Below are 27,362 nucleotides of genomic sequence, written 5' to 3' on the forward strand. Positions count from 1 at the left end.
AGGATGTCTTTTAAGAACCTTGCGTATTTAGGCATTTGAGCCAACGCTTCAACAAATGGTATGTTTATGTGTAATTGTTTAAACATTTCTAAAAACTTACCATGTTGTTCATAGTTCTTTTGCTTCTTCAGTCTGCTCGGATATGGGACAGGAGGAATGAAATCTTTAACTGGCTCCTGAAACTGTGTTGTACTTGCTGGGTCTCGCCTAGCGTGCACCTCGTCTGAAGCGTTAGTTTGGACTGTATCATTGATCGGTGGTGAGTCCGATTTGTCAGGTCCCGTGGTTTTACCACTCCTCGTCATTGTCGCATTAACGTGTCCTCTCGGGTTTGGTTCTGTGTTACCTGGAAGACTACCTTGTGGTCTTTCAGACAACATTTTGGCCAATTAGCCGACTTGATTCTCAATGGTTTGAATTGAAGCCTTTTGGCTCCGCATTTCCCCTTCCTGAGCCATGAAACGCTCCTCATGCTGCTTGTATCGCTTTTCAGATATTTGATTGGCATTGTTGGAGCTGTTTAACAGCTGCGCCATCATCTCCTCTAGTTTTGCGTTGGTTTGAGAGGTTTGAGGCTGGGAAGTGCTTCCTGAACCTAAATTATTGTAACGTGGTTGAAAAGTTTGCCCTGATGGCTGAAAAGATTGTCCATGGGGCTGAAAGGATTGCCCCTGAGACTGTTGTGGTACGGGAGCGCGTTGAGCATATCCGAGTGGGTTTTGGTTATTGGAATTAGCTTTCCACCCAAAGTTTGGATGATTCCTCCAACCCGGATTGTACGTGTTGCTATAAGGGTTATTTTGGGGCCTAATTTGATTGCCCAAATAGTCCACCTCTTCGTGGCCTGTAAACATAACACCCTGCTCACATGTACCTGGCTCGTGTGACACTCCACACAGCTCACATGATGATTGTACCTGCGAAACGTTCTGAGCCTGATCAAATCTTGCTGCCAATGCTCCAATCTGTGCTGGAAGAGCCGTATATGTATCCACTTGATGAACTCCAGGAATAGATGATGCTTTGTTTCTTACTCCACCATGACGAGAACTTGACTTCAAGGTAGCTTTCTCTATGATTGCATAGGCTTCATTGGGTGTTTTTGTTCCAAGATCGCCTCCTGCATATACATCTAAACGTTCTTGTGAGTCGTAGTTGAGTCCTTGGTAGAAGTTCAACACAAGTTGCCTTTTGGACAACCCGTGATGTGGAACATCGATCAGAAGATCTTTGAACCTCTCCCAAGCTGCGTGTAGAGATTCGCCTTCGTCCTGTTTGAATGTCATAATACGATTCTTAAGCATGGCTGTCTTTTCCGGTGGAAAATATTTTTTCATAAAAAGATCGGCCATCTCGTTCCAAGTCGTGATGGAACCCGCTGAAAGTGACAAAAGCCAAGATCGGGCTTTGTCTCGCAAAGAGAATGGAAAGAGCCGCAAACAGATTGCGTCTTCAGAAACGTCTCTAATTTTGAAAGTCGAGCACACCTCGAGAAATGATGCGATGTGCCGACCTGGATCTTCGTGTTCCTTCCCATCAAACTGCACAGAATTTTGTAACATATTAATTATACTTGATTTAATTTCAAAACTCGGTGCTACTATAGTAGGTCGGGCGATGCTTAGTAGCAAGCCCTCTCCTCCTGGACGGCCGGTCTCATTCAGAGGTTGGTCGTCTTCTGCCATAATGCTTCCTGTGTCGCCCTCTGAACTCTCGCTATCAGAAAGAATCACTGGTTCGTCGATTGCGGCCGCAATCCTTTGTGCAACAACAAGTGATCTTTTGCGAAGCCGCCTACTTCTTCTTAAGTTAATTTCTGGTTCGTTGGCTAGCTCAGCGTTAGCGGGTGCAGGGGGCGTGGACATTAGCCTGCACATAAAAAGGAACGCATTATACAGAAAAAAAGAACATAATAATAATATAAGAAATGAGTATACATAATAATATATTACATAGCATACATATATACGGGTTATTTAAACAAATGTATTAAAATATTTACTGAATTATTTACTTATTTACATCCGAGAACTGTTTTTGTTTGTTTACCAAAATTTCTGATGACACTCATCAGAAATCTGAGGTGACATGTTTTTTTTATATTATATATATATCAGAAATTCTGATATATCTGATAAAATTCTGATGAAAGCTTTTGTTCCATCAGAATTTCTGATAAATCCATCAGAATTACCAGAAAATCTGGTAAATTCATCAGAATTGAAAACTATTGTTTTTAGAACATCTAATGGGTTTATCAGAATCCATCAGAAAATCGGATAAATTCATTGGAATTATCAGAAAATCTGATGATTTATCAGAAAGTCATATTTTATATTTATGAAGTAAATAAATAAACAAATGAGTACAATAATTAAATGAATGAATAGAATTTTAAACGGACAGAAATAAATAAATAAATAACTGAACGTTAATAAATAAAATACTGAATTAGAAATACTGAACTAGAATAAATAAATGAATGAACGGCAGAAATGAAATTACTGAAATGAAAAATACTGAATTAAATGATTGCCAGTAAATGGTTCGATTCCGAACACATAACATGACTTAAAATAAATGAAATAAAAATGTTAAATGAACAACAAATAAAAAGTTAGTATGTTAGTGAGTTAGTAAAGTTAGTCAGTTAGTTGGTTAGTGGTTAGTTGGTTAACAAAACAGAAAAGAAAAGTTAGTCAAAAGTTAGTCCTAGTGGGCGTGCCAGGCTAGGTATTTACAAGTCAGTAAATTAAAGAAAACAAAAGTTAGTTAAACAGTTAAGTATAAGAAAATAAATAAATACAAAAATTTACAGATATTAACAGTTATTGACAGTTTGTACACCGGTAAAATAATGACTCGAATTGTTCCATTAATTTTGCCGTGGTCCCCGGCAGCGGCGCCAAAAACTTGACGTGGGCGGTTATATACATTTATTTACAGTATGTTCACGCGCCCGACGAAGTGCGTTTTATATTTATAAAAATGGTTTATACCTTAACATTAAAACACACACAACAAAGGACAAGTGTATCCCGTCATATATGTAGCAAAGTATTGGTAAGAGCCAGATATCGATCCACGAAACACGGGCGTTATAATGTACTAAATTTTTGTCATTAGATTACCAGATAAAAGGATAAGTGAAGGGTTGCTTAACTAAGTTATCTAAATTACAACTAAAACATAAATATACTATTATCTTGTTTCACAAACAACCTAAACATGTTATCTATCAGATATGTCACAAAAGCACTTAATCAATTTTCCAATTTCGAGACAGTTAGTTACCGGGTCTGGATTTCTAGCATTATGATTCTTCGGAAAGTTAACGCGATGGTCACACGTTAACCACCTAAAATCATTCATTAGCGAGCTATTGATATTTATTCATGCGAACCTTTAAAGATAGGTTATTTAGCGGGTCTGGATTCCTAACCTCACTTATCAAAGAAAGCAATACCGATGGTCACAATACAGCCACGAGGATAAGCAATTATGTAGATCATATAACAAACAATTTCACCTTTACACGTCTTAAACACAAATCTACCATGTCAGCAATTTCAGACCAAAACTACTAAACAAGGATTATAAACCGCATCTAAGAACATGCAATCAACACCATATAATTCGTTAGAACCCTTACGTGCAAGAAAGTATTCTTAATCAAAATAAGATATATCTTGTTAAAACCAATACCCTGGTCTGGTTTCATGGTGTAAACAAAGTCTACAAATAAGTGATTAATCAAGAAATAGTTACCATCCCACTAACCACAGATTCATTATCCAAGATAATCAAACATAATCAGGAACTCAACATCAATGAAACATTCATTAAATAATCATGAAGATTCAACAAGAAAAAGTACTAAGTTTCATATAAACAAGATTACAACATAAAGATTTATTCAAGAAACAAGTTTATAACTACTATTACATAAACTACATTAAACATAAACTAACATCAGCTCAATGCTTGCAAAATGATCAGAATACATGTTTTAAGAACAAGGAATCGAACCATAAACAAGCAAGGAATTAATGGGTTGGATCGATTATGCTTCCACTCGATCTTTAAGCTTCAAATGGGTCTGATCAGGACTGCTTCATAACCCAGAAATCGCCCAGAAACATGGAGAAAAACCCAACATTTTGATCAGTAGCGAATGCTGCTATTTATAGGCAATTTTCAGTTTCGCACGGCCGTGCGGATTTTGCACGATCGTGCGGTCAGATGTTGTCGGGTGACGTCAGTTTCAGCGATCCCGAGTCAGCCAAGTGGAGTAGTGGACAAGTTGTCTGAGTCATCAGATCGGCACGGTAGTGCCGCTGGTGGCACGGTGGTGCCATTCCTCAGAAATGTTGGTCAGAAGGCTTGATTTGGCGATGGCACGGTAGTGCCGCGGGTGGCACGGTAGTTCGGCCCGAGAAATAGTTGGCACTCCTGGTTGTACTAGCAGTGCTTCCGAGATCGTAGAAGCGGCACGATAGTGCTGCCGGTGGCACGGTCGTGCCAAACCTGGCAGTCCATCAGATTTTCGCCATTTTCATTAGAAATGCATCAGATTTTGTCCGTTTTCATCAGAAATTTCCATTATGCTCTGTTTAAGACCTGAATATATAAAAGTACCGGATTTGGTACCTGAACGTTGCGTTTTCGGTCAAAAATGCTTAAAACGGAAGTGTTTTGGGGTATAAAAACATGTATAATTTAATAATCGGATCCTAAATCGGGAGATAGGATAGAATGAGGTTCTATAAATCAAATGAGTATTTGAACTCATATGGCATGATTTAATAGACCTAACATTCTGATTTGGAAGTCTACCTAAGTGCTTTTGACCCGTTTCGACCCGTTAAGGTAGTATAAGCTACTATAACGCGTCGTTTGCGTAAATCTATGGTCGGATGGTTAACTATGTGCTATGTCAAGTATTACATGCCCAATTGGGCCTAAATATGTTACTAAATCAGATTATATGTCAAAAACTTGATTACATATTCAAAATGTGGATTTATGCTTCAAAAGGGCATTTTGGTCATTTTCTATGGGCATATAAACTACTTAACAAATAACTAACCAACCTAATTGATCATAAGGTATAACCTCAGTAGGTTATTCCCTATGCAACTATGATCACTAAACAAGTTTGGTCGGATCCTAATGATCGACCAAACGGATCGGGTTCGAAAGTCTAAGCGGTTGTCGAGACCGCTTAACTTACGACCCTAAACAAGCATTAAACTAGTAGTGACGAGTTAAACATGTCAAAACATGTTTAACTAACCTAGAAAACTGATTTGGTATCAAAACAAAGTGTTTTGATACCTAAAAGTAGTTCCATTGCAAAATGCGCATAAGTACACATTTTGACCGAAACTTTGACTCGTCACTACACCTAGTCAACGTGGTAATCAGTAGGTATAATCGTTAAGGATTATAACCATCGTGATTTCAATCACGTTGGAAAGTTCAGTTGAACTTTGACTTCACCAATTGATGGTCAAAACCGAAAGTCAAACTGTTGGTCAAACAGTTTGACTTTCAGCTTTAAATAGCTGAAAATAACTACTAAGCCATGAAAGAACACTTACAAGGTGTTCAAAGGCTAGAAGGAAGGTTTTAGAACTCAGGTAGGTGGCTCCTTAGCAGGGATTCCTCCAGTTAGAGTTCCAAAATGAGAATAAGCAAAGAATGAGAAAGTTTGGATGGGTATTTATACTTGTGGTGAACTTGTAAGATCATTACAAGTGTTTATTTGGCCACCAAGCAATAAATCCAGCCATACAAATGTTAAGGGACAGCTAAAGTTACTTGGAGAAGTGTTAACTTGCTTCCCAAAACAAGAAAATTGCATACAAGGGCCTGATTTGCAAAACAGCAGCTGAAATCAAGTTTCTACCCATCTGGGCATTCTGTCGCGCCCCGCGCAAGAAATGGAGTCATTCTACGCGGCCCGCGACCTCATGTCTGTTCAGCAACAGTTTCAGATTTTACAGGTTTGGTCCCTGCATGTTTATTAAGGTATTTTTGACTTATTTGACCCCCGTTAAGCCATTTTCAAGGCTCTACAAGGTCGTCAAAGTATAGGGGACTCAAAATATGCTTGGAAATATTACGGATGTCAGTTCGTTTGGTCATACGATCACGTTGTTCGGTTAATTACGACGAAACTCGAACGGATGCGAAAACGATCCAAATTAAGCGGTGAATAGTATTTTTGCATTACGATCACTAAAATAAAATATTTTAGTGTCTATAAAAATTTTTGGATGTCCGGATGTGGTAAGAACGTAAGATATGCTCGTAAATGCAAACTTACGCCGTTTTTTGACACTTTTAGTCCCTGTATGATCAAATAAGCATATTTTCACACACCGAACCACTCAAAGCTTATTTCTAAGCTATGTTTTGGTTATTTATGATATGTTTAGCTTATGATCATGTTACAGAATGTACGTTGCCATACGAAACAGCAGACTTTTGCAGTCTGACGTAAATAGTCCCTGTGAGTGAATAAACTTGTTTTTGCCATACCAAACCCTTTAAAACTCATTTCTAAGTTATGTAAAGGTTATTTAAGGTATATTAATCTTATGTTGCTGTTCCAGAGTGTTTGTCGCGTTAAACTGACTACGTTTACGCATCAGTTTGCGTATAACTTCCTAGAAAGTGATATAGAGTTTAAAATCGAACAAAAATCAAAACGTGCAAAATGTCAAACATAAATAAACAAATTTTGGGATCAAAATACATTTTTTTATTGATATTGAATTGTTCAGAGTTTGTACAATAATTACACAAGCACAGATGTCACATAACTAAACTACAAATAGCCCAATACGACCTCGCTAACCTTGGTCCTACCATTACTAACCATCCTTTCATGATTCCCCATTTCCTTTTACTCAAATCTATATCACATAATAAGAATTAAGTTCGGGAATCACTTACCTTAAACGTCCATGTTTGTGCTTGCTTCCTTCCTCTTCTTGACTCGTTAGTCTTCCGTGCTTGAGTCCATGCTAATGTGATTCCTATCGTTTCAAGTCATCATATGCACAACATCGTTAGCATGCATGTTCATTCATATCACTTTCATTTCCAAACCCTTAGTTACATTCACTTTTATTAGTTAATTATTAATATGCATAAGACAGGAATTGAGAATCACATTGTTCAACATCAACGAAGTACAATACGTCACCATACGTACACATAATGATATAGTACATATAACATGACTTCCCAACTCTTATAATTGTGTCCAAAAGCCTAACCATGCTATTCATACAGTGTTGACCTTCAGAAAGTCAGTTGTCCTTCTTACACACTTTCAACTTATGAACATGTATCCATCTTAATATGGTAAACCATTGTATTAATATCGTATGCATTTCATACTCATATTGTATGACATATACGGCTACATAATCACCAAATTATACACACACACATATACATAATCCGTTCATACTAGCATTTTCATAACTTCACAACTAGCACCTTAACTCATACTTAGCTAACCCAACATCATTCCAACATTATCCCTTTCTAGAGTCTCATATGCACCATTACTTCTTAAACACAATAAGGCAATCAAACAATCCACATGGTGTGGATTACATCATTTAGGCATATAGTGCAAGCTCCTAAGGCATACTTTTTACCGAATCACATCATCAACTACATTCTCACATGAATTTCATCAAAAACACATTCCTCGTGTTATTTTACTATCAAATACATCATTATTACTTTCAATACATATCTACCAACTACTTGCATACATTTTTCACATAATATTGACTTGTTAAGATACTAAATTCTTGATCGACTTGTTAAGATACTAAATTCTGAATAGATAGATCTCCTTATCATCGATTTTGGTTTCCAAATTCGTTGTCCCTGTTATCATCTATAAAACAATGGATAACTTATAAGGACGTGTTCCTGATGCCAATTGAAGGCCATAGGGATCGTATAGCGTTTAGTTTGAGGTTTATGTAGGAAATAGGTTCACCTTTTGTAAAATATAATTACAAAATATATCGTAACGAGACTCTCGTTATTCTTAGGAAATATCATGGTACAATACTGGTTGCAATAACTAAATAAAAAGAATATAAATATAATTATATATACCAATCTTAATTCAAGCCGCATCTCTGGTGGGTCCTTCACGCGCACTTGATAGCATCCTAGACTCAAGTATTCATCATCTTGGGTCTTGAAAAATACTCCTTGACTGCAACAAAGAGCACACTAAAACGTTGACGAATTTGGTTGAGGCACGTGTTCAACACGCTTCCCTTAAAACAGATTGCGCGCCTCTACTAAAGATGACGCGTCTGTCTCCCAGGGTACAACAGCCGAAGCAGTCTGTACTGCCAGAGATGGCTCACGGGCCCAAGGTTACATCCGGTAATTGTAGTGTTAGAACTTGTGGAAAATTATGATACAAAGGTGATGAAATCGTATAGAGAAAACATATTTCTCTAAGTACCCATCACATGGGTCCCCAAGTATTTCTTCTTTCCAAGAACTCTCCATATATTCATGTATATTTCTTGTATCCCTTCTCTTGTATTTTTCTAGCATTTTTCTCTATCTCAAAATGAGGCACAAAGCCTACTATTTTTACAAGAGATGTGGGTTATGAAAAGTTTCTCTTAAATGGTGATTTATTAGAGACATAAAACTCTAGTAAAGTTTCACTTAATTAGGTATTTAATTAGAGAAATAAAAACTCTAATAAAAGCTAATCAAGTGACATAAAAACTCTACTCAAGAGTTTGTCACCATGAAGAGTCCCATAAATTATCACTAAATTAATTTCCATTCACATTTTTCTAATTTTCCAACAATCCCCCACATGAATGGAGATTAATCAAAACACACAAAAATCCAATGGAACCTCGACAGTTGAGCTTTGCATACGATAGGTAGGTGTTACCCTTTGAACCTTCGCTCATGAAATGCACTTAGCCCACTAGCTCTGAGTAGATCTCGATGTCTTTGAACTCGTCTGCCGTTTGTGTAGGCGACAATACACTTCACACAAGACTCTCCCTAGCCGGGTCATCTCCTCATAGTCGTGTCCAATAATGGTCGTGGAACACTTTCCTGGTTCTGCGAGAGCTCTAGGAATTGTGCCCTCAGTTCCATTCGAAGCGACCCCACTTCTCTCTAACATAGGTGATTCTCCTTAGATCATTAAAAGCATTGTGGTTACCGTGATCTATCCAAATCATTTACCACATATTATGCTTAGCCTCACACTTGTCACTTTTAGGAATGGACTAGGAAGTTTATTAATCTTTATAATAAACTACCAAATGCGTAGGGTTATTCCCCCACAGTGACCTCGCTTATTCATACAATTAGGTTTTCCTATTGAACTCAATTCTTGGGATCTCCAGTCTACTGAGTTAGGTTTCCATCATATGAACTTCATTTTTTAAGGGCTTCAGTCCCATTCCACAACTTGATCTCTAATAAACCCTCAGGTTGTTGGATCCATAACATTAGCAAATAACTTTGCGTATTTGAGATCAGTTGTCATGATGTGTTCTTAACTCATAAGTTAATTTTGCCTATTGTCAACTTCTAAGACTATAACCTCAGTGGCCATCTGAATCTGGTTATAACATATGTCTTCGTAAGATACGTGTATCATTTAAGGCAAACACATCTCCATTATACACTACGACCTTTGTGTCCTCCACTTAGTCGTCTATTTGCAATGTTAGATTGGATTACAAAATCCTTATTGCTAAAAACAAATGCAAGACACCCCCCACATTTAAGTGTTATTGGATAACATTTAGATGTGTTAATGAGAACCATTTCTACATACCCTTATAGGGTTGTTTCTTAAATGGTTCCTCCCCCACATTTCTTGCCATTTGATAAACATTTCTGTAATACCACTTATGGTGACATTTATACACATATGATTGAACAAGACCAACCTTATTGTATCAGTGAATTCAACTCATATTGCATTAGCTTACACAAGCTTCCGAGCTGACCAAAGCAACACATGCCATTGTCATAAGTTTGTCACCAACTTAGAATAATTCTAATTTAACATCTAGAATAAGGTTAGACAATGAGTTCTCCTCATTAGCTTTTCGAACAAACTTTTAAAAGTTACATGTCATTTCCTTATAATGAATGAAAATTCTCTCTCAACTTTGTCCATACACAAATTCTTTTTGTGTTCATACACATTTGAATGTTTAGAGTTAATTAGTCTCCGTCAAGACCCATAATTAACCAAGTACTAGTCTAGCATGCTTTAGACTACAATACTTTAGCATGTGAACAGAAGATGCATCATTCTGATTCTTCACAGCCCTAAGGATATCATAATATCACTTTGCAACATTCATCCCTTGTTAAGACAAAATAATGAGACTTATTCATAATTCTAAAACATCAATATTTAGGAAGGTCTCACAAATTATTGTATATAGCACAAAGCTAAATTTCATCATTCATTTAAGGAACATAACTTGATTATCTTTGATCTCCAACAATCTACCATTGACTCGTAAGTACTTAAACATAAGTCTTAATCCAAGTCACTTGTTGAACACATTCATCACCAACAAGATGAATGTTTCTTGTCTACAATCACTATTATGTGTGAGATAGAGTTAACTAGATCGACACTCAACAACATGGCATTCATAATTTTGCCATAAGTGATTTGCACACATCTATTGTTATTCATTAGGAGATATGTATATTTAGGATGCTCTCCTAATGAATGTAAAATCTCCATATAGATCTAACAATAATCAAGTGGTAGACGCATCTACTTCTAAATCTCGCAAGATTTATTAAAGGTATACAATAACATATAGTACTTTTACTTTCATATGTTAGAATTCACACTTGTGAATTTTTCAATGACTTCTAATGAAGTATGCGACATGAATGTCGTTAGTGTATTTCATCTCAATACACTCACTACGTTCTTTCATTACTCATTCATGATGCGGTTATACATTTGATGTTTCATCTTTGACTTTTAGTCAATGTAACAACTCTCAAGTTGTTTATGTCCAAGTATTTTTCATGTGCTATCCGTTTAAAATCATATTCTTTTAAACAATGTATAACCGACGATATAATTATTTTCCACAAAAACAATTTATACGTCACAACCATTAGTGATTTATTTCTTTGTAAAAAATTGCATGTGTTATCCGAAGATATTGAACACAAAACAATAAAATTAATACATTGGAAACTAAATCATAAGTGGCAATCACTTTTGAAATTTAAACGGAAGCATAGACAATATGTAGACATCAAATAGCAAAGTGCTTTTATCTTCAACACTTTATAATCTGACCGAAATCTTCTCAACAATATTGTCCCATGGCGTGTCTTGAGGTACTCCCTCAATAAGACTCCATGCATTTGTAAGTACAAGTTTCCCATTTCATCTTGAAACTTTAAACTTGGACAATTATGCTTAAAACAACACCAAGTTGTTACAAATACTACATTTAAGTAGTAAACTTGAACAATTAAATTTGTTCACAACAACACCAAGTTGTTTTCACCAAATAACATTTTTTTAACACACATGTTAAAAAAAATGTTATAACAAGCACATTATAGAATCGAACGTTTACATAAAACGTTTTCCAAAGATATAGTTTATAAAATAAACTGTTTCTCATCAGTTTTAATGCACACATAGGCAATTAAATGTTTACATAAAACATTTATGTCCATTATGAACAACCTCTAACCTCGTATTCGTGATACACGTTTTCTAACACACATGTTAGAAAACTTTAAGTCATTATATATATAACATGACCAAATTAAAGCATCAAATTTCATCACTAAAACTCTACTCAAGAATTTCACCATATGAAGAGTTAAGAGTCTCAATAATTATAGACTTAAACTCTAATAAAACTCATCAAATGTTATCATTAAAACTCTACTCAAGAGTTTCACATATGAAGAGTTAAGAGTCTCAATAATTATATATTTAAACTCTAATAAAACTCATCAAATGTCACCATTAAAACTCTACTCAAGAGTTTCACATATGAAGAGTTAGGAGTCTCAATAATTATATATTTAAACTCTAATAAAACTCATCAAATGTCACCATTAAAACTCTACTCAAGAGTTTCACATATGAAGAGTTAAGAGTCTCAATAATTATATATTTAAACTCTAATAAAACTCATCAAATGTCATCATTAAAACTCTAGTAAAAGTCTCACTTTATTAGAGATTTTATTAGAGAAATAAACTCTAATAAAAACTAATAAATTGACTTGAAACTCTCCTTAAGAGTTTATCTTCCATATGAAGAGTCTAGTAAATGATTTTAATTTCATTAAATTCATATAACTACCACACCATCACTTTATGGTGATTTAATTCCTTGAAGCCATCAACCATTAACTTCAATGTATGACATTTTATTTCTAAATCATACAAAGCATTAAAACAATGCTATAACAAATTGCTTATATAAAATGTCAACATAAAACATTTCAAAGCATTTGTATTTTAACCATTTTCAACAATCATGTTAAAATGAAAGAAATTCTAACACGCACGTTAGAAATATTAACATTTCCACAAAATGTTAATTCGACTTGCTAAAACACATATATGGTTCAAATAAATAAGTCATTTCTAATACACCGTTAGAAACTAAACAATTAAAAAATTGCTTCAAACTAACGCGTTTCATGAACGTTTCTAACACACATGTTAGAAGACAAATGATTACAAAAATCATTATAAGACTTATTTGTTCATATCAATCCATGGGTGGATGAATAGTCTACTTTAAATAGAGACTTAATTAGAGACATAAAACTCTAATCAACTAACATAAAACTCTTATTTAAAGTAATAAAAAAACTCTACTTATGAGAGTTTAACGTTTACAAAAAACATGTAGTTTACACCAATAATTCCGGTCTAACACACATGTTAGAGAATTTAACGTTTACAAAAAACGTATGGTTGACACCAATAATTCCGGTCTAACACACATGTTAGAGAATTTAACGTTTACAAAAAACGTATGGTTTACACTAATAAACCCGATCTAACACAAAAGTTAGAAAAATTAACGATTCCCAAAATCGTTTAAAAACCAAACGGTTGAACCAAAACCATTCGTTTTGTACCGCGGTATAGGATTTAAGATTGTATCTCGATCTCAAGAAATCCAAACACAACAAGTTGTACCACATACATATTTCCCAAAAGCAAATATTTACAAGATCATAATCTTTAAAATATATATATATTTTTTTTATTATTATAAATCCTTTTGTGAACCCAAAATCCTTATAAATAAGGTTTTAAGATTGTAGCAACAATCTCATGAAATCTGTTTTAAGTTTGTAGGAAATAGGTTCACCTTTTGTAAAATATAATTACAAAATATATCGTAACGAGACTCTCGTTATTCTTAGGAAATATCATGGTACAATACTGGTTGCAATAACTAAATAAAAGAATATAAATATAATTATATATACCAATCTTAATTCAAGCCGCATCTCTGGTGGGTCCTTCAAGCGCACTTGATAGCATCCTAGACTCGAGTATTCATCATCTTGAGTCTTGAAAAATACTCCTTGACTGCAACAAATAGCACACTAAAACGTTGACAAATTTGGTTGAGGCATGTGTTCAACACGCTTCCCTTAAAACAGATTGCGCGCCTCTACTAAAGATGACGCGTCTGTCTCCCAGGGTACAACAGCCGAAGAAGTCTGTACTGCCGGAGATGGCTCACGGGCCCAAGGTTACATCCGGTAATTGTAGTGTTAGAACTTGTGGAAAATTATGATACAAAGGTGATGAAATCGTATAGAGAAAACATATTTCTCTAAGTACCCATCACATGGGTCTCCAAGTATTTCTTCTTTCCAAGAACTCTCCATATATTCATGTATATTTCTTGTATCCCTTCTCTTGTATTTTTCTAGCATTTTTCTCTATCTCAAAATGAGGCACAAAGCCTACTATTTTTTACAAGAGATGTGGGTTATGAAAAGTTTCTCTTAAATGGTGATTTATTAGAGACATAAAACTCTAGTAAAGTTTCACTTAATTAGGTATTTAGTTAGAGAAATAAAAACTCTAATAAAAGCTAATCAAGTGACATAAAAACTCTACTCAAGAGTTTGTCACCATGAAGAATCCCATAAATTATCACTAAATTAATTTCCATTCACATTATTCTAATTTTCCAACAGTTTATATAGTTTCCAAAGAGGTGTGATGCCTCTTGGCTTACAGACACATCGGTCCAATATGTGACAATATCAATAACAAAAATAATACAACTTAATGACCTTAATTATAACATTAATCTAACATACCAAATCATGAATCAGGCTAACATACCAAAAATCATATATATATATATATATATATATATATATATATATATATATATATATATATATATGTATGTATGTATGTATATACATATAGGTAGAGGATCCTGTAAAAAGCCTAAAGTGTGAGAAAGGTAAGAAAGAATCTCAGCCATTAGATCTTTGATCTAATGGTTGAGATAATAGGGACCAAATTGTAAAATATTTTTATTAATTTGGACTGAATTGAAATATCTAGGGGCAATTGTGTCTTTTTATCCCCATTTTCTAAATCAAAATCCCTACAATTTCTCTCTCTCTCTCTCCAGATCTCTCTCTATCTTACGTTCAGAATTTCTCTCTCCATTATCAACTCCAAGACCACCACGAATCGGAAGATTAAACATCAATCGGAAGCCGGTGTCGGAAGCGGTTATTGAAGACGATCGTTAGAGATGCAGTGGTGTCGGAAGCCGGTATCAGAAGCGGTTGACTTCGCGGTTGTTAAACATCAATCTCAAAGACGATCGTTAGAGATGCAGTGGTGTCGGAAGCGGTTGACTTCGCGGAAGATTAAACATCAATCGGTGTCGGAAGCGGTTGACTTCGCGGAAGCGGTTGATTCGGATGACGGATGCGAGCGGCAGCGGCGGTGGTGGTGGTTCGAGCGGCGGCGGTTGTGGTGGTGCTGGATCGGCAGCGGTGGTGCCGGAAGTGGCAGTGGTGGTGGTGCCGGAAGTGAAGAAGATGATACAGAGGTGTTTTATTTTATTTTCTGAATGGTGTTATTTTGTTTGCTGAATGGTGTTATTTTGTTTGCTGAATGGTGTTTTTTTGTACTGAATGGTGTTACATTCTTTGTAGTGAATAGTTTTTTTATTTTTATTTTACTGATGAATGGTGTTATTTTTGTACTGAATGGTGTTAGTTTTTTCTTTTCAGTAACGGTGTTTATTTTATTTTTCTGAATGGTGTTATTTTTTTCTGAATGGTGTTATTTTATTTATTGAATGGTGTTATTTTGTTTGCTGAATGGTGTTATTTTTGTACTGAATGGTGTTATATTCTTTGTACTGAATGGTGTTTTTTTTTATTTACTGCTGAATGGTGTTATTTTTGTACTGAATGGTGTTATTTTTTGTGCTGAATGGTGTTATATTTTCTGAATTGTGTTATATTTAAAACACCATGTATGAACATGATCTGAATGGTGTTATATTTATGGACGGTTATAATTCCTAAAATCCAGGTTTTTCTCTCTCCAAATCCTTAAATCAAGGATTACCATATTTGAATTTGTTAATTAATTTACAATCTTACCCTTTTCAATTAATTTAGATCTAATGGTTGAGATTATTTCTTACCTTTCTCACACTTTTGGTCTTTTTTACAATAACTCCACCCTATACATATATATATATACACACATAATAAAATACTATGAAAGTAAGTGTTCACAAATTCATAGAACAGGGCATGTATATATACACATCCAACTACACATCACACTGCGTTAAATGTAAATCACATTTTTTTACAAAAAGAAAAAAACCATCTCCTTTTCAAGCTTCATTAACTTGTACTAAGAGCTTTGAACTAAACTTGATGATGCATCTCTTACTTTTACATTTGAAGTAGGACACAAAGAATTAAACTGTGGTGTTGTATATGTTCCTTGAAATAAACTCTTGAAAATCACATGATATGCTGCTTCTGTTAAGTGCAACCCATCCCAGTTAGCGTACGTTTCTGGTTGAGCACATGTCGTTGACGACGGATCCGCACACTCTACCAGCTCATTGTAGTTATAAGGTCCTCCACCTCCGCAACATGCCTTTAGAGCTCCGTTTGTGAATCCTGTAGTATCCGTAAATGGTTCAGTGAGGGGCAATTTTGGGTCATAGATGCAAACACTAGTAAAATTCCATTATAGCTTGTTTATGTAATTGGTCTAATTGATAAACTTACAAAATTTAGGTTTAAAAACAAGTGAATTAAACTAAATGTTTACACTCTTCAAAATCGTTTAATTAAATAATTTTTTTAAGTATTCTTCTAGTAAGAGTTTTAAACTTTTAATGATGGCATATTACAAAAACAAAAAATTAAAATTAAAAAGGTATGTTTTCAAGTCACCCTACCTAGGGCTGACAATTTCTATACGAACACGATATGAACCTACACGAAGTTAACAAGTTCCGTGTCTATAACAGGTCAACACGCTAAGACCTGTTTAATTTCGTGTCATAACATGTTAAATACATGTTAACCTGTTAAGACACATTTATAGTTTTAAATAATAAAATATGTGAAGCCAGTGGCGAAGCTTGACAATGAAGACGGGGGGTCAAAAACGCATATACCCAAAAGTTTCTATAGAAACGGGGGGTCAAAAACGTATATACCCAAAAATTTCTATACGAAAACTATATATATAACACTACTGAGCGAAAAGTTCGCCCCCCCCCCCCCCCCGGGCTCTCTTAATTAAGCTGCGCCCATGTGTGAAGCTCATAATTTTAAATAAAAAAAATACTCGAAAGTAAAGTTTATATATTTAATAACAGGACTTATCTAACAAGTCATCTTCGTGTCTTAACAGGTCATATATTACGCTGATAATTTTTTGTGTCTGGTCATATTGTGCAACATAATTATTATCAGGTTCGTATTCTTGTTTCAAAAATCTGACACGATAAGATTTCGTGTCGTGTTCGTGTTTACCTGTTTCGGGTTTGTGTCTTATCGTATTCGTGTCTTAATTGGTCGGGTTGACACGATATGCCAGCCCTAATCCAACCCTGTTGATGTCAAACCCGCCCAATTAATGCATGATCATGTCTCCAGATTGTATAAAACTTCTTGATTAGTGCGTGTTAAGTACCGTATTTTTCTGGAGAGCGAAAAAACTGCATTGCGGCATTATAGTAATCAGCATAGATGATATTGACATTAGGATGTACTTCCCGAATTTGAGTCAATGCTGTTTGGAGTAATTCATTGTGCCACTCAGCAAATTTGTTTAGTGCAGTCAAGCAACCTGTTTTGTTGTCGTAATCTGCCTTATCGGAACCATAGTAGATCGTTAAATATGCCGCAGAGCAACCAATTGGAAGGTTTCCTGGGACCACAAGTGTTTCTGCCCCTAACTCAATGAGTTCCTGCGCACGTTGGCTATATCGGTTAGTTGCGTGTTGGATTGTGCTTTATTTATTATAATTTTTACTTGTACTCAAATGTACCTACGTTAATACTCGAGATGATGGTATTAATAACAAGCGGAACGTATGACTTGAGCTCATTAATGGGTTTTCCAGCAATTACTGCGTGATTGTAATCGTTACCTCCAATCTCGCCCATAAGAATTAATGAAGTTCGAAGTATGTTTTTGCAATCTGCGATAAACAAATTAGCAAGAAAAAATTCATAACGTTGTTAATTACTTATTACCAGACCTAAATATTAATTAGAATTTATGATATTTTTTTTTAATTTAAAACTTCTTGCGCTTCAAAATTGAATCGGCAGGTTTTCTTTTTATTTTTACAGTTTAAACGGTAAATCGTTGTATCAGTGGAGAGGTAACGCTAACGGCAACAAAGTCAAATATGGTTGAATTATAATTATAATTTACGATCCATATTTGTAACTAGTAATGGGATATTATAAAACACAGTTTCCAGCGCCTTTGTTGACTTCTTTGCCAATTTGATGATATTTCTGGAAATATTTATTCCTTTAGTATTTTGATAGCATCTACAATGTACAACTGTATATAATTCTTTGATTATCATTAATAGCAACTAAATGATATTAATAAGATGGTTATAGGTTTTACCATCTTTCCTTGACTACCCGTTTTCATTAACTGAATATCCTTTAACGCGTCACATTAGCTTGTTATTGGCCGGCACACCGCATCGGTTCGTTAACAGCTTTCGTTAATGGCCAAATCGTTAACACACTGGCGGTAGTGAATGAGAGGAAGAGAAGTTGGTGTGGGCCCCATGCATGTATCTACTAATCACAAGCCACCTTCAATTTCTAATTTTTCTTTTGCTTTTTTTTTGTTAATGGTATTGGGTGTTAGTTAACTCACAACACATTGTTAACGGATATTTAGTTAATGGTCAGGTTGTGACGTTGCTCGTTAACCCACAACACATAGTCCAAAGGCCTAAGGGTATATATGTTTATTATTACGTCACTATTTAAATATACAACATTTATAAAACTATTTGGCAAGTTAAACATTATTTTTTTTATTATGGTTATTTTGGAAATGAAGAAATTACAATGTACCTTCTAATTATGGACAGTAATTAGCAACATAAATAAGTTTGAATTGATAACTTAATATATCTGAAATAAAATAACACTTAATATATCTCAAATAAAATAACACATCCCGTCTTTAAATACAAGTTAAGGCAAAAGATCAAATACAAATAATCTTAACATACTAAACATACAAATTGAAGGAAAACCCAAAAAGACAAGGTGGCATTTTTGTAATTACCACCAACTATCAAAGTTACAACCAAAAATACCTAAAAAAACACAATTTTTTTTAACATTTTTTATTAAAAAATCCCTACATTTCGTTAGCAAAAAAAAAAAAATTTGGCTGCTACTAAAAGTAGCGATTTTTTAATAAAAAATGTTACAAAAATAAAATAAAATAATTTGTGTGTTTTTTTTTATTTTTTTTAGGTTTTTTGAGGGGTTTAGTTTTTAGCATTTTAGCTTGGGTGGGGGGAGGGGGGGTTAGGTTTTTTTTAGGTTTTTGGGGGTGGGGGTGGGGGGGGTTAGGTTTTTTTAGGTTTTTGGGGGTGGAGGGGGGGGGGGGGGGGTTAGGTTTTTTTTTAGGTTTTTGGGGGTGGGGGGGTTAGGTTTTTTTAGGTTTTTGAGGGGTGGGGTGGGGGGTAGGTTTTTTTTAGGTTTTTGGGGGGGTGGGGGGTTTAGGTTTTTTTTTGGGGTGAGGGGTTTAGGTTTTTTTTTGGGGTGGGGGGAGTGGTTAGGTTTTTTAGGTATATTTGTAGAGTAATTATTGATAATTACAAAAATGCCACCTTGTCTTTTTGAGTTTTCCTTCAATTTGTATGTTTAGTATGTTAAGATTATTTGTTCAAGAACTTTACCCTACAAATTAATGCCTATATATGTGACGACGACGCTTCACCTTTTTTTCATAAAACTCTGAATTAATGATAGTGACTCAAACAATCAAAATCATGATTTCTTTCTTTTTAGTATTACTTTAACCTAAGAATATATTTTATGATTACTTTAGAAATTGAAATATAGTAGTAGGAATTAATGATAGTGACTCAAATACTTTAACCCAAGAATAAGTTTTATGATTACTTTAGAAATTGAAATATAGAAAAGTAGGAATTATCTTTTATCTAACAACAAAACTAATGACATTTTAAACTTTAAATAAAACAAGCCACAAAATTTTATCTAGTATAGTGGAGTATCTAACGATAAAAGTTTCTGATTGCCTCTTGACTATTTCCGTTTATTATTCTGAATTTAATTAGTTCCAAATATATTTATGGGTAGAGGATCCTGTAAAAAGTGCTCAAAGTGTGAGAAGTGTAAGAAGTGTATTATAACACTATATATAATACTATATAACACCATACAAACACCGTTTAACAATATGTAACAACATATAATACAATATAACACTATGTTACACTATATATCATTATATAACAAATATAACACTATACATCTATCATAGACATGCTATCAGACAACCTATAGTGTTATATTTGTTATATAAAGATATATAGTGTTACATAGTGTTATACGGTATTATATGGTGTTACATATTGTTATACGGTGTTTATATGGTGTTATATAGTATTATATATAGTGTTATAATACACTTCTTACACTTCTCACACTTTAGGCCCTTTTTACACTATCCTTACCCTATATTTATGTATATATGATGAATATATTATATTACAGAGTCTTTTTAACAAAACTATATAGTTAAAAGATCTTTTGAAAATAAAATTAGGACTCTCATTTTATTAACATTTATATCTTTATAAGCTTATAAAAAATAACACATAATGTGATGATAAGGTGTCTTTTTTATCCTAAACGTGGATAATTTAAATTCTTCAATGATCAAATATAGGAGCATGCATCTTATAAGTAGATTAGTTTGTCGTTAAAATATACTAAAAAGAAAAAACAATAATTATAATTCTTTTCTTTTAAATATGTTAATATGTTAATATGATCACTACTTATACTATAATGTAGTTATACCAAGTTGTATTCATTTAAAATTTAATTTATTATATCGATATACTAGTAATATAAATCCAATATCTTATATATTTTTTTAAATATGTATCATTCACATGGTGTGTATGTGTGTAATATTGTGCATATTTTAAATGAAACGGGGAAGCGTAGACGGTACATCTTTTATTTTTTTTTCTTTTTACTTTTAAATTAAGAATTAAAAAATAATCCTGAGGCTCAAAACAGAGCTCACCAACTCAAATGGCCTTAATTCTCTATGAAAAGGTTTTCAGATGGATGTCACCACCAAAACTTTAAATAAAGAAAGCGAATATCTTCTTTTGACTTTCATTTTGGGTGACTTTATATATCTGTATGAATAGAAAAATTAATTTGATTTTCCTTGTACCTCTTACAATTGATTATGATCTTTTTATAGACAAATCCACAAATGAAACCATATGATATATTGCTACAACTACCTATCATCTAATATTTCTAAACGAATGTAAATTAAACTCTCTAGTATATATATTTTGGTGTTTTTCTGTTTGTCAATATTGTATAAAAAAAAATAAATAAATAAATAAAATTTAACCATAGACTTGACTATGACAATGATGAGACCAAGTTAATACGTTGATTCAAGTATCTTTTTCAATAGTTATACTTATTGTTGCGGGGGTGGGTGGGTGGATAGCTAAACATGGACTTTACTTAAATTAGTTGGTAAAAGATTATCTTGTAATGTCTTTTTCTATGGTGAACTTCATTTAATAAGAAGTATTCATGCTTTATACTTAACGCTTGCGTAGTAGAGTTCCGTCGAACTATAAAATCGTACTTACGTCAATGAATATACGTACGCACGTATGTGTGTATCTATGAAATATTACCTATCTACAATATAAGAAGTTATTATCAATATTTATAAGAGAAGACATCTCCCGAAGTAGAATGTGTTAGACTAGTAACCTTGCTTGCAGTGGAGGGTTTCCCCTTTTGTGCCTAAAATGAGTCGCTCTATCTATGCTAAAATAAGCTTTTTTTTCTAATAAAAAAAATCTAAAAAAGTTGCCTTTTTGGATTTATTTTTTTAATATTTTGTTTTAGCTTTCTATTCTATTACAGCTGCGTTTTTTGTATTCGTTTTTTAATGTTTTAGTTTCTCAACTCGGTTTTGTTATATTTGCGGTTTTTTTAATGTTTAACTTTTAGGTTTCTCTTTTGTTAACGTTATGTTTTTCTGAGAGTCCCATGAAAAACTTATCGAATTTCCTTCGCGTCCCTATGGTAACGCATGGTTCAATACATCTACTTATATAGATATATATATATATATATATATATATATATATATATATATATATATATATATATATATATATATATATATATATGTATATATATATATATATATGTATATATATATATATATTTATATATATATATAATATAGTATGTATCATGGGATATGTAATTACCCAAATATATCATATATCTATGTAGGTCCGCTGTCAATATGTGGTTACAACTTTTCTATACCATCGAGCACTGATTAATATTAATATTATATTAAATTGTAATTAATACAATATATAAAATCTATTAAGAAATGATGATTTATTTAGATTTGGTGAGTGTAGGTTAGACTCGGTTACCTGAGGGAGTGCTGCAAACAGACGGCAACCAATATTTGAACCATTCCATCTGAACACCTAAAGACGCATTTGTATATTGATTGACAACCCCTTGTGCTTCATGGAACGATGAATCCAATGCGGTCGCACCCGCCACTGCAAAATTCACTCCTTGACCTTTCTCGATCAAACTGTTTTCTCTAACGTCCTGAGATGGAGGTATCAACGGTATCCCTAGACTCTCAGCTTCAAGAAAAAAAATTATTAATTAAATGGTCTGTGAGTTAGCCGTTCTAAATTAAATCATAAACAAAAGCTGACGTGAAATACAAGAAACTATACATATAGTTTTCCCAACATTCAGAACGCATTTCCTTATACATGTTAGATCAACTAATATGTCACAAACAATAAGAAACATGTGTGTACCAATAAAATCGATGATGAGGCGACCATTGGAGCATCGACCGGTGGGTTTATGGAAGAATGTCTCGCCGTAAGGTGGAAAGAGGAAGTGTGTGTTGGAATAATCTTGATGTTGCGGGTTATTTACGGGTCAAGTTCGGATCGAGTACGGGTCAAGTCGGTTACCGGGTTTATTTAAATGGGTTAGTAGGTTATCCGGTCACATGTGATGGGTCTTGGAGTCAATTTAGCAAGCCAGATAATGAGTAAGGAAGTGGTAAGATTTGACCGACTTCTATGGCAACTGGTGACCGAGTATATGAGAAATAAGTTGGAGTCGTTGCTTTAAATCAGGAAGCATAAGTGGACCAAGTTATTTTGCATGTGCATGAATTTGTTTATTATAAATAGTAGAGTAAATTGTTTTGTTATGCACCACTTATCATTTTATAATAAAGAAAGGTTTCTGTCAATTTTTATCTATCATCTCTTCTGCATATTTACGTTCATAAGTGTGTGTTGTGAGAGTGTAGAGAGGGGCCTGAACCAACAATTGGTATCAGAGCAAGGTTAAGAAGAAAGCCGGTTTGAGAGTCGGTATCGAGTAAGAGAGCAGCCCTTTGGCTGTAGCGCTGTAGATGAAGCGGAAGAATTAGTTTCGTAGGAAAAAGCAAGGGCTGATCCTAAAGAAAGCGATCAGCAGAAAGAAAGCAAATGGGTAATTTGTAGGTGATCATCGGAATGTAAAAGGAACGGCAATTAAGAGAGAGGAGTTTGAAAGTTTGATGAAGCAGGCACACAGGTGAAGAAAATATGTGGCTGGATTCAATCGAAAAGAAAGTAAGCAAGCAAGTAGGTGAAACAGGCACATACTTCATTTTATTCAAGTCAGCAAGCAAGAAGATACGTGAGTTAATTTCATGGAAATCGAACGGAGAATTGAAGCAAGTATGCAAGAAACCGAACCAAGCAAGAGAGTAAGACGGGAGGTTCGAATGAAAGAATAGAAAGAAAAGAAAAAGCAAGAAGATTCGATAAGTAAGAATGGATCGAATCAAGCACGAAAACCGATTCCGGTTATAGTATGATAGCAAGTAAAGGAAGCAAGGAAGTGATAGCAAGAAAGATTCATCAGAAAGTTTCAACATGTTAGAAAGTTTGAACCTTTATGGTTCATGTAGAAAGGAAATCCAATTTGGATTAAGCAAGCAAGAAAGATAGAAGAGGCGCCACAAGAAAGAAAGAAAAAAAGAGGCTGGCGTCGCTTCGAGAGAAAGTAAGATGGCCTCGTAAGAAAGAAAGAAAGAAAGATGGTGTTGCAAAAAAGTAAGAAAGTAGCAAGCCACTAGAAAGAAAGAACGGGAGTCGATTAGAAAGAAGAAAGATAATCGATAACCGAAAGAAAGAAACAAAGAAAGAAAGAAGCGGACTTGTGTGGTTCGTAAAGAACGAGAAAGACCGAACCGTATGGTTCGAATAGCAAGTTAGAAAGAAAGTTGATTCGAAGCAAGCAAGTAAGAACAAATTCGAATCAAGCAAGAAAGAACGTTTTAGAAAGAAAAGCGTTTCCAGCTAAAGCAAGAAAAGAATGAAAGAACACAAGCAAGCAAGAACGAATTAGCAAGTAGCAAGAAGCGAGATCAAGATTATGGGGGTGAATGTTGGAATAATCTTGATGTTGCGGGTTATTTACGGGTCAAGTTCGGATCGAGTACGGGTCAAGTCGGTTACCGGGTTTATTTAAATGGGTTAGTAGGTTATCCGGTCACATGTGATGGGTCTTGGAGTCAATTTAGCAAGCCAGATAATGAGTAAGGAAGTGGTAAGATTTGACCGACTTCTATGGCAACTGGTGACCGAGTATATGAGAAATAAGTTGGAGTCGTTGCTTTAAATCAGGAAGCATAAGTGGACCAAGTTATTTTGCATGTGCATGAATTTGTTTATTATAAATAGTAGAGTAAATTGTTTTGTTATGCACCACTTATCATTTTATAATAAAGAAAGGTTTCTGTCAATTTTTATCTATCATCTCTTCTGCATATTTACGTTCATAAGTGTGTGTTGTGAGAGTGTAGAGAGGGGCCTGAACCAACAGTGTGGCGGTTGACTGTTTGATTTAGAGTTGAGTTGTTTTAGGTTTCCGGTATCAGCTAATGAGTCACCAAAGCTTATGATTGATGTATAACACCCATTAGCATGCAAGGTACCAGTGATTAATATGAGCATCAAGAAAGGTATCATTGGAAAAAAATATGATGAAATTCCCATTGAAATTTTAGTTTGAGCCTAAAAAAATTGGAAGTTTATTAGCAGCTTGGTGCTGGTGATCCCCATATGTTATGTCTGTATTTATAAGCTGGGAAGGAGTTTGCTTAAGATGTAGACCAAGAATTTCACACGATTTAGTATCTCATGTGAAATTATGTTTTTGCCCTTTATAAAGTTAGGTGAGCCGGTTTAAAGCTTGTTTTGTTCTTCACACGCGCAAATTGTTACTATCCATTATTCATATATTTTGCTAATATTTGTTTAGATGATTAGTTTATATAGATGGACATGTGAGACTAACATTTATCTTGTTACTAGTACTAAATAAAAAATACACTAATAAACTTAATAAAACTAGACATTGATTTTTAGGTTTTAACTAATAAAGATTGAACAAAAGGAAAAAAATACTAATCGATAGCGGTACTCTTTGGGCTTAAGAGTAGCATTAACGGATTCAAATTGGGTTTAATACGCCTAGCTACCACAAAAAATCTTCGGGCATAATACACTGGTGAAAGTAAAACACTAGCCAAAAACAATTCTCTACACCGACGACCTTAGATCTTCAAGCGTAATACGATGATGAGAGTAAAATTTCGGCCAAAAAGTATAATTAATACGTCATTGGCCTTTGGCCTTTGATCTTTATAAAAACACTAGGTTATATACCCATGCATTACATGGGAATAATGTGGACGAAATTTGCAATAATATGTATAATAGAAATTATATGATTTTGTACTATGTATAAATAATTATAAAACTAAAGTATTTTTGTTACGTACAACAATAGAAAAAGAAAAGACGATTACAACACACAAATTTTTAAATAATTCTTTATGCAAAACATTTTTTTTTAAGTTTATCGTCTTTATCAACTTTGAATGGATTAACCTATCCCTATTATTCAATTCAATATATATATAGGGGAATGTTCATTAGGGAACCCTAAAAAAGTGGGGAACAGCGGGGAACCGACTCAAACGAACTCCGATTGGACTCATTCCAACGGCGTTGGAACCGGCTCGTCAAACGCTAACTAAGATCTCTTAACCCTAAACCCTAAATCATATCTCCTAAACTCTAAACCCAGGCTAAAACCTAAGCTAAACCGTAAAATTTAAACAATAAAACCTAAAAGCTACACCCGAAAGGCTAAACCTAAAGCTAAACCCTAAATCTAAACCCTAAACCTAAACCATAAACCCTAAAGCTAAACCCTAAACCCTAAAGCTAAACCCTAAGGCTAAACCCTAAAAGCCAAACCCCAATATATTTAGGGTTTAGGGGTTATGATTTAGGGTTTAGGGTTAAATGATCCTAGTTAGGGTTCGACGAACCGGTTCCAACGTTGCAGGAATGAGTCCAATTGGAGTTCGTTTGAGTCGGTTCCCCACTGTTCCCCACTTTTTAATGTACCCTAATGAACCTCACACTATATATATATATATATGTAGGGAGGGGCTCATGCGAGAACCACCCTTATTGTGAGAAACTTGAGAACCAATGTGAACACAACCTAAAATAGCTAAAAAAACCTAAAAAAAAACCTAACCCCCCCCCCCACCCAAGCTAACCCCCCCCCTCCCCCAAGCTAACCCCCCCCCCCAAAGCTAAATGCTAAAAACTAAAACCCCAAAAAACCTAAAAAAAACCTAAACCCCCCCCCCTCCCAAAAAAAACTAAACCCCCCTCCCCCACCCCCCCCCCAAGCTAAAATGCTAAAAACTAAACCCCCAAAAAACCTAAAAAAATCTAAAAAAATAAAAAAAATCTAAAAAAAAATTTTTTTTACTTCAAAAAGTAGCGATTTTTTTATAAAAAATATTAAAAAAAATTGTGTGATTTTAGCTATTTTTTGTGTGTTCACATTGGTTCTCGCGGTTCTCACAATAAGAGGTGGTTCTCGCATGATCTTCTCCATATATATATATATATATATATATATATATATATATATATATAGGAGGGCTAAAATGAAAACCATCTCCAGTTGTAAAAACCGAGAGAACCACTTTAAAACCATTAGATCTTCAAGATCAATGGATGAGATTAAAAATAATTAAAAAGTATTATTAAATATTTTTTGTCTTATTATGTCTTTAATATTTTAATTCAAAAGGTTAGTTTAGTAAATTTACTCAATTTTGTATTTTTGTCTTCATTGTTTTTTATTACTATATTTGTATTATCATATTAATTGTTATTTTTTAAACAAAATTTTTTAATAAAAAACCATTTTAAATTCACATTTTTTAACAAAACAATTTTTTTTGCACGCTGTTTTTTACACGTCGTTTTTACGCCCGCCTTTTTCACGCATCATTTTTTAACGCGCCGTTTTTACGCCCGTCTTTTTCACGCGTCATTT

The 27,362-nt window shown here is 34.1% G+C and overlaps 2 protein-coding genes across 2 annotated transcripts; both read right to left on the reverse strand.

Annotated features, from left to right (window-relative positions):
• Positions 1-389: 389 nt before the first annotated feature.
• LOC110933884 lies at positions 390-1,865 on the reverse strand. Its single transcript, XM_022177087.1, has one exon. The coding sequence runs from the start codon at positions 1,863-1,865 to the stop codon at positions 390-392; it is 1,476 nt and encodes a 491-aa protein (XP_022032779.1).
• Positions 1,866-15,860: 13,995 nt separating this feature from the next.
• LOC110937233 (GDSL esterase/lipase At1g28580) lies at positions 15,861-25,055 on the reverse strand. The gene is made up of 6 exons (XM_022179626.2): positions 24,820-25,055; positions 22,742-22,831; positions 22,334-22,558; positions 17,646-17,794; positions 17,284-17,560; positions 15,861-16,256 (listed from the first exon to the last, which is right to left on the reverse strand). Exons 1-6 carry the CDS (start codon positions 24,986-24,988, stop codon positions 15,982-15,984), a joined length of 1,185 nt encoding a protein of 394 aa, XP_022035318.1. The 5' UTR covers positions 24,989-25,055; the 3' UTR covers positions 15,861-15,981.
• Between the last annotated feature and the right edge of the window lie 2,307 nt (positions 25,056-27,362).

The sequence above is a fragment of the Helianthus annuus genome, chromosome 4 (genome assembly GCF_002127325.2).
Source record: "Helianthus annuus cultivar XRQ/B chromosome 4, HanXRQr2.0-SUNRISE, whole genome shotgun sequence".
Lineage (NCBI taxonomy): Eukaryota > Viridiplantae > Streptophyta > Magnoliopsida > Asterales > Asteraceae > Helianthus > Helianthus annuus.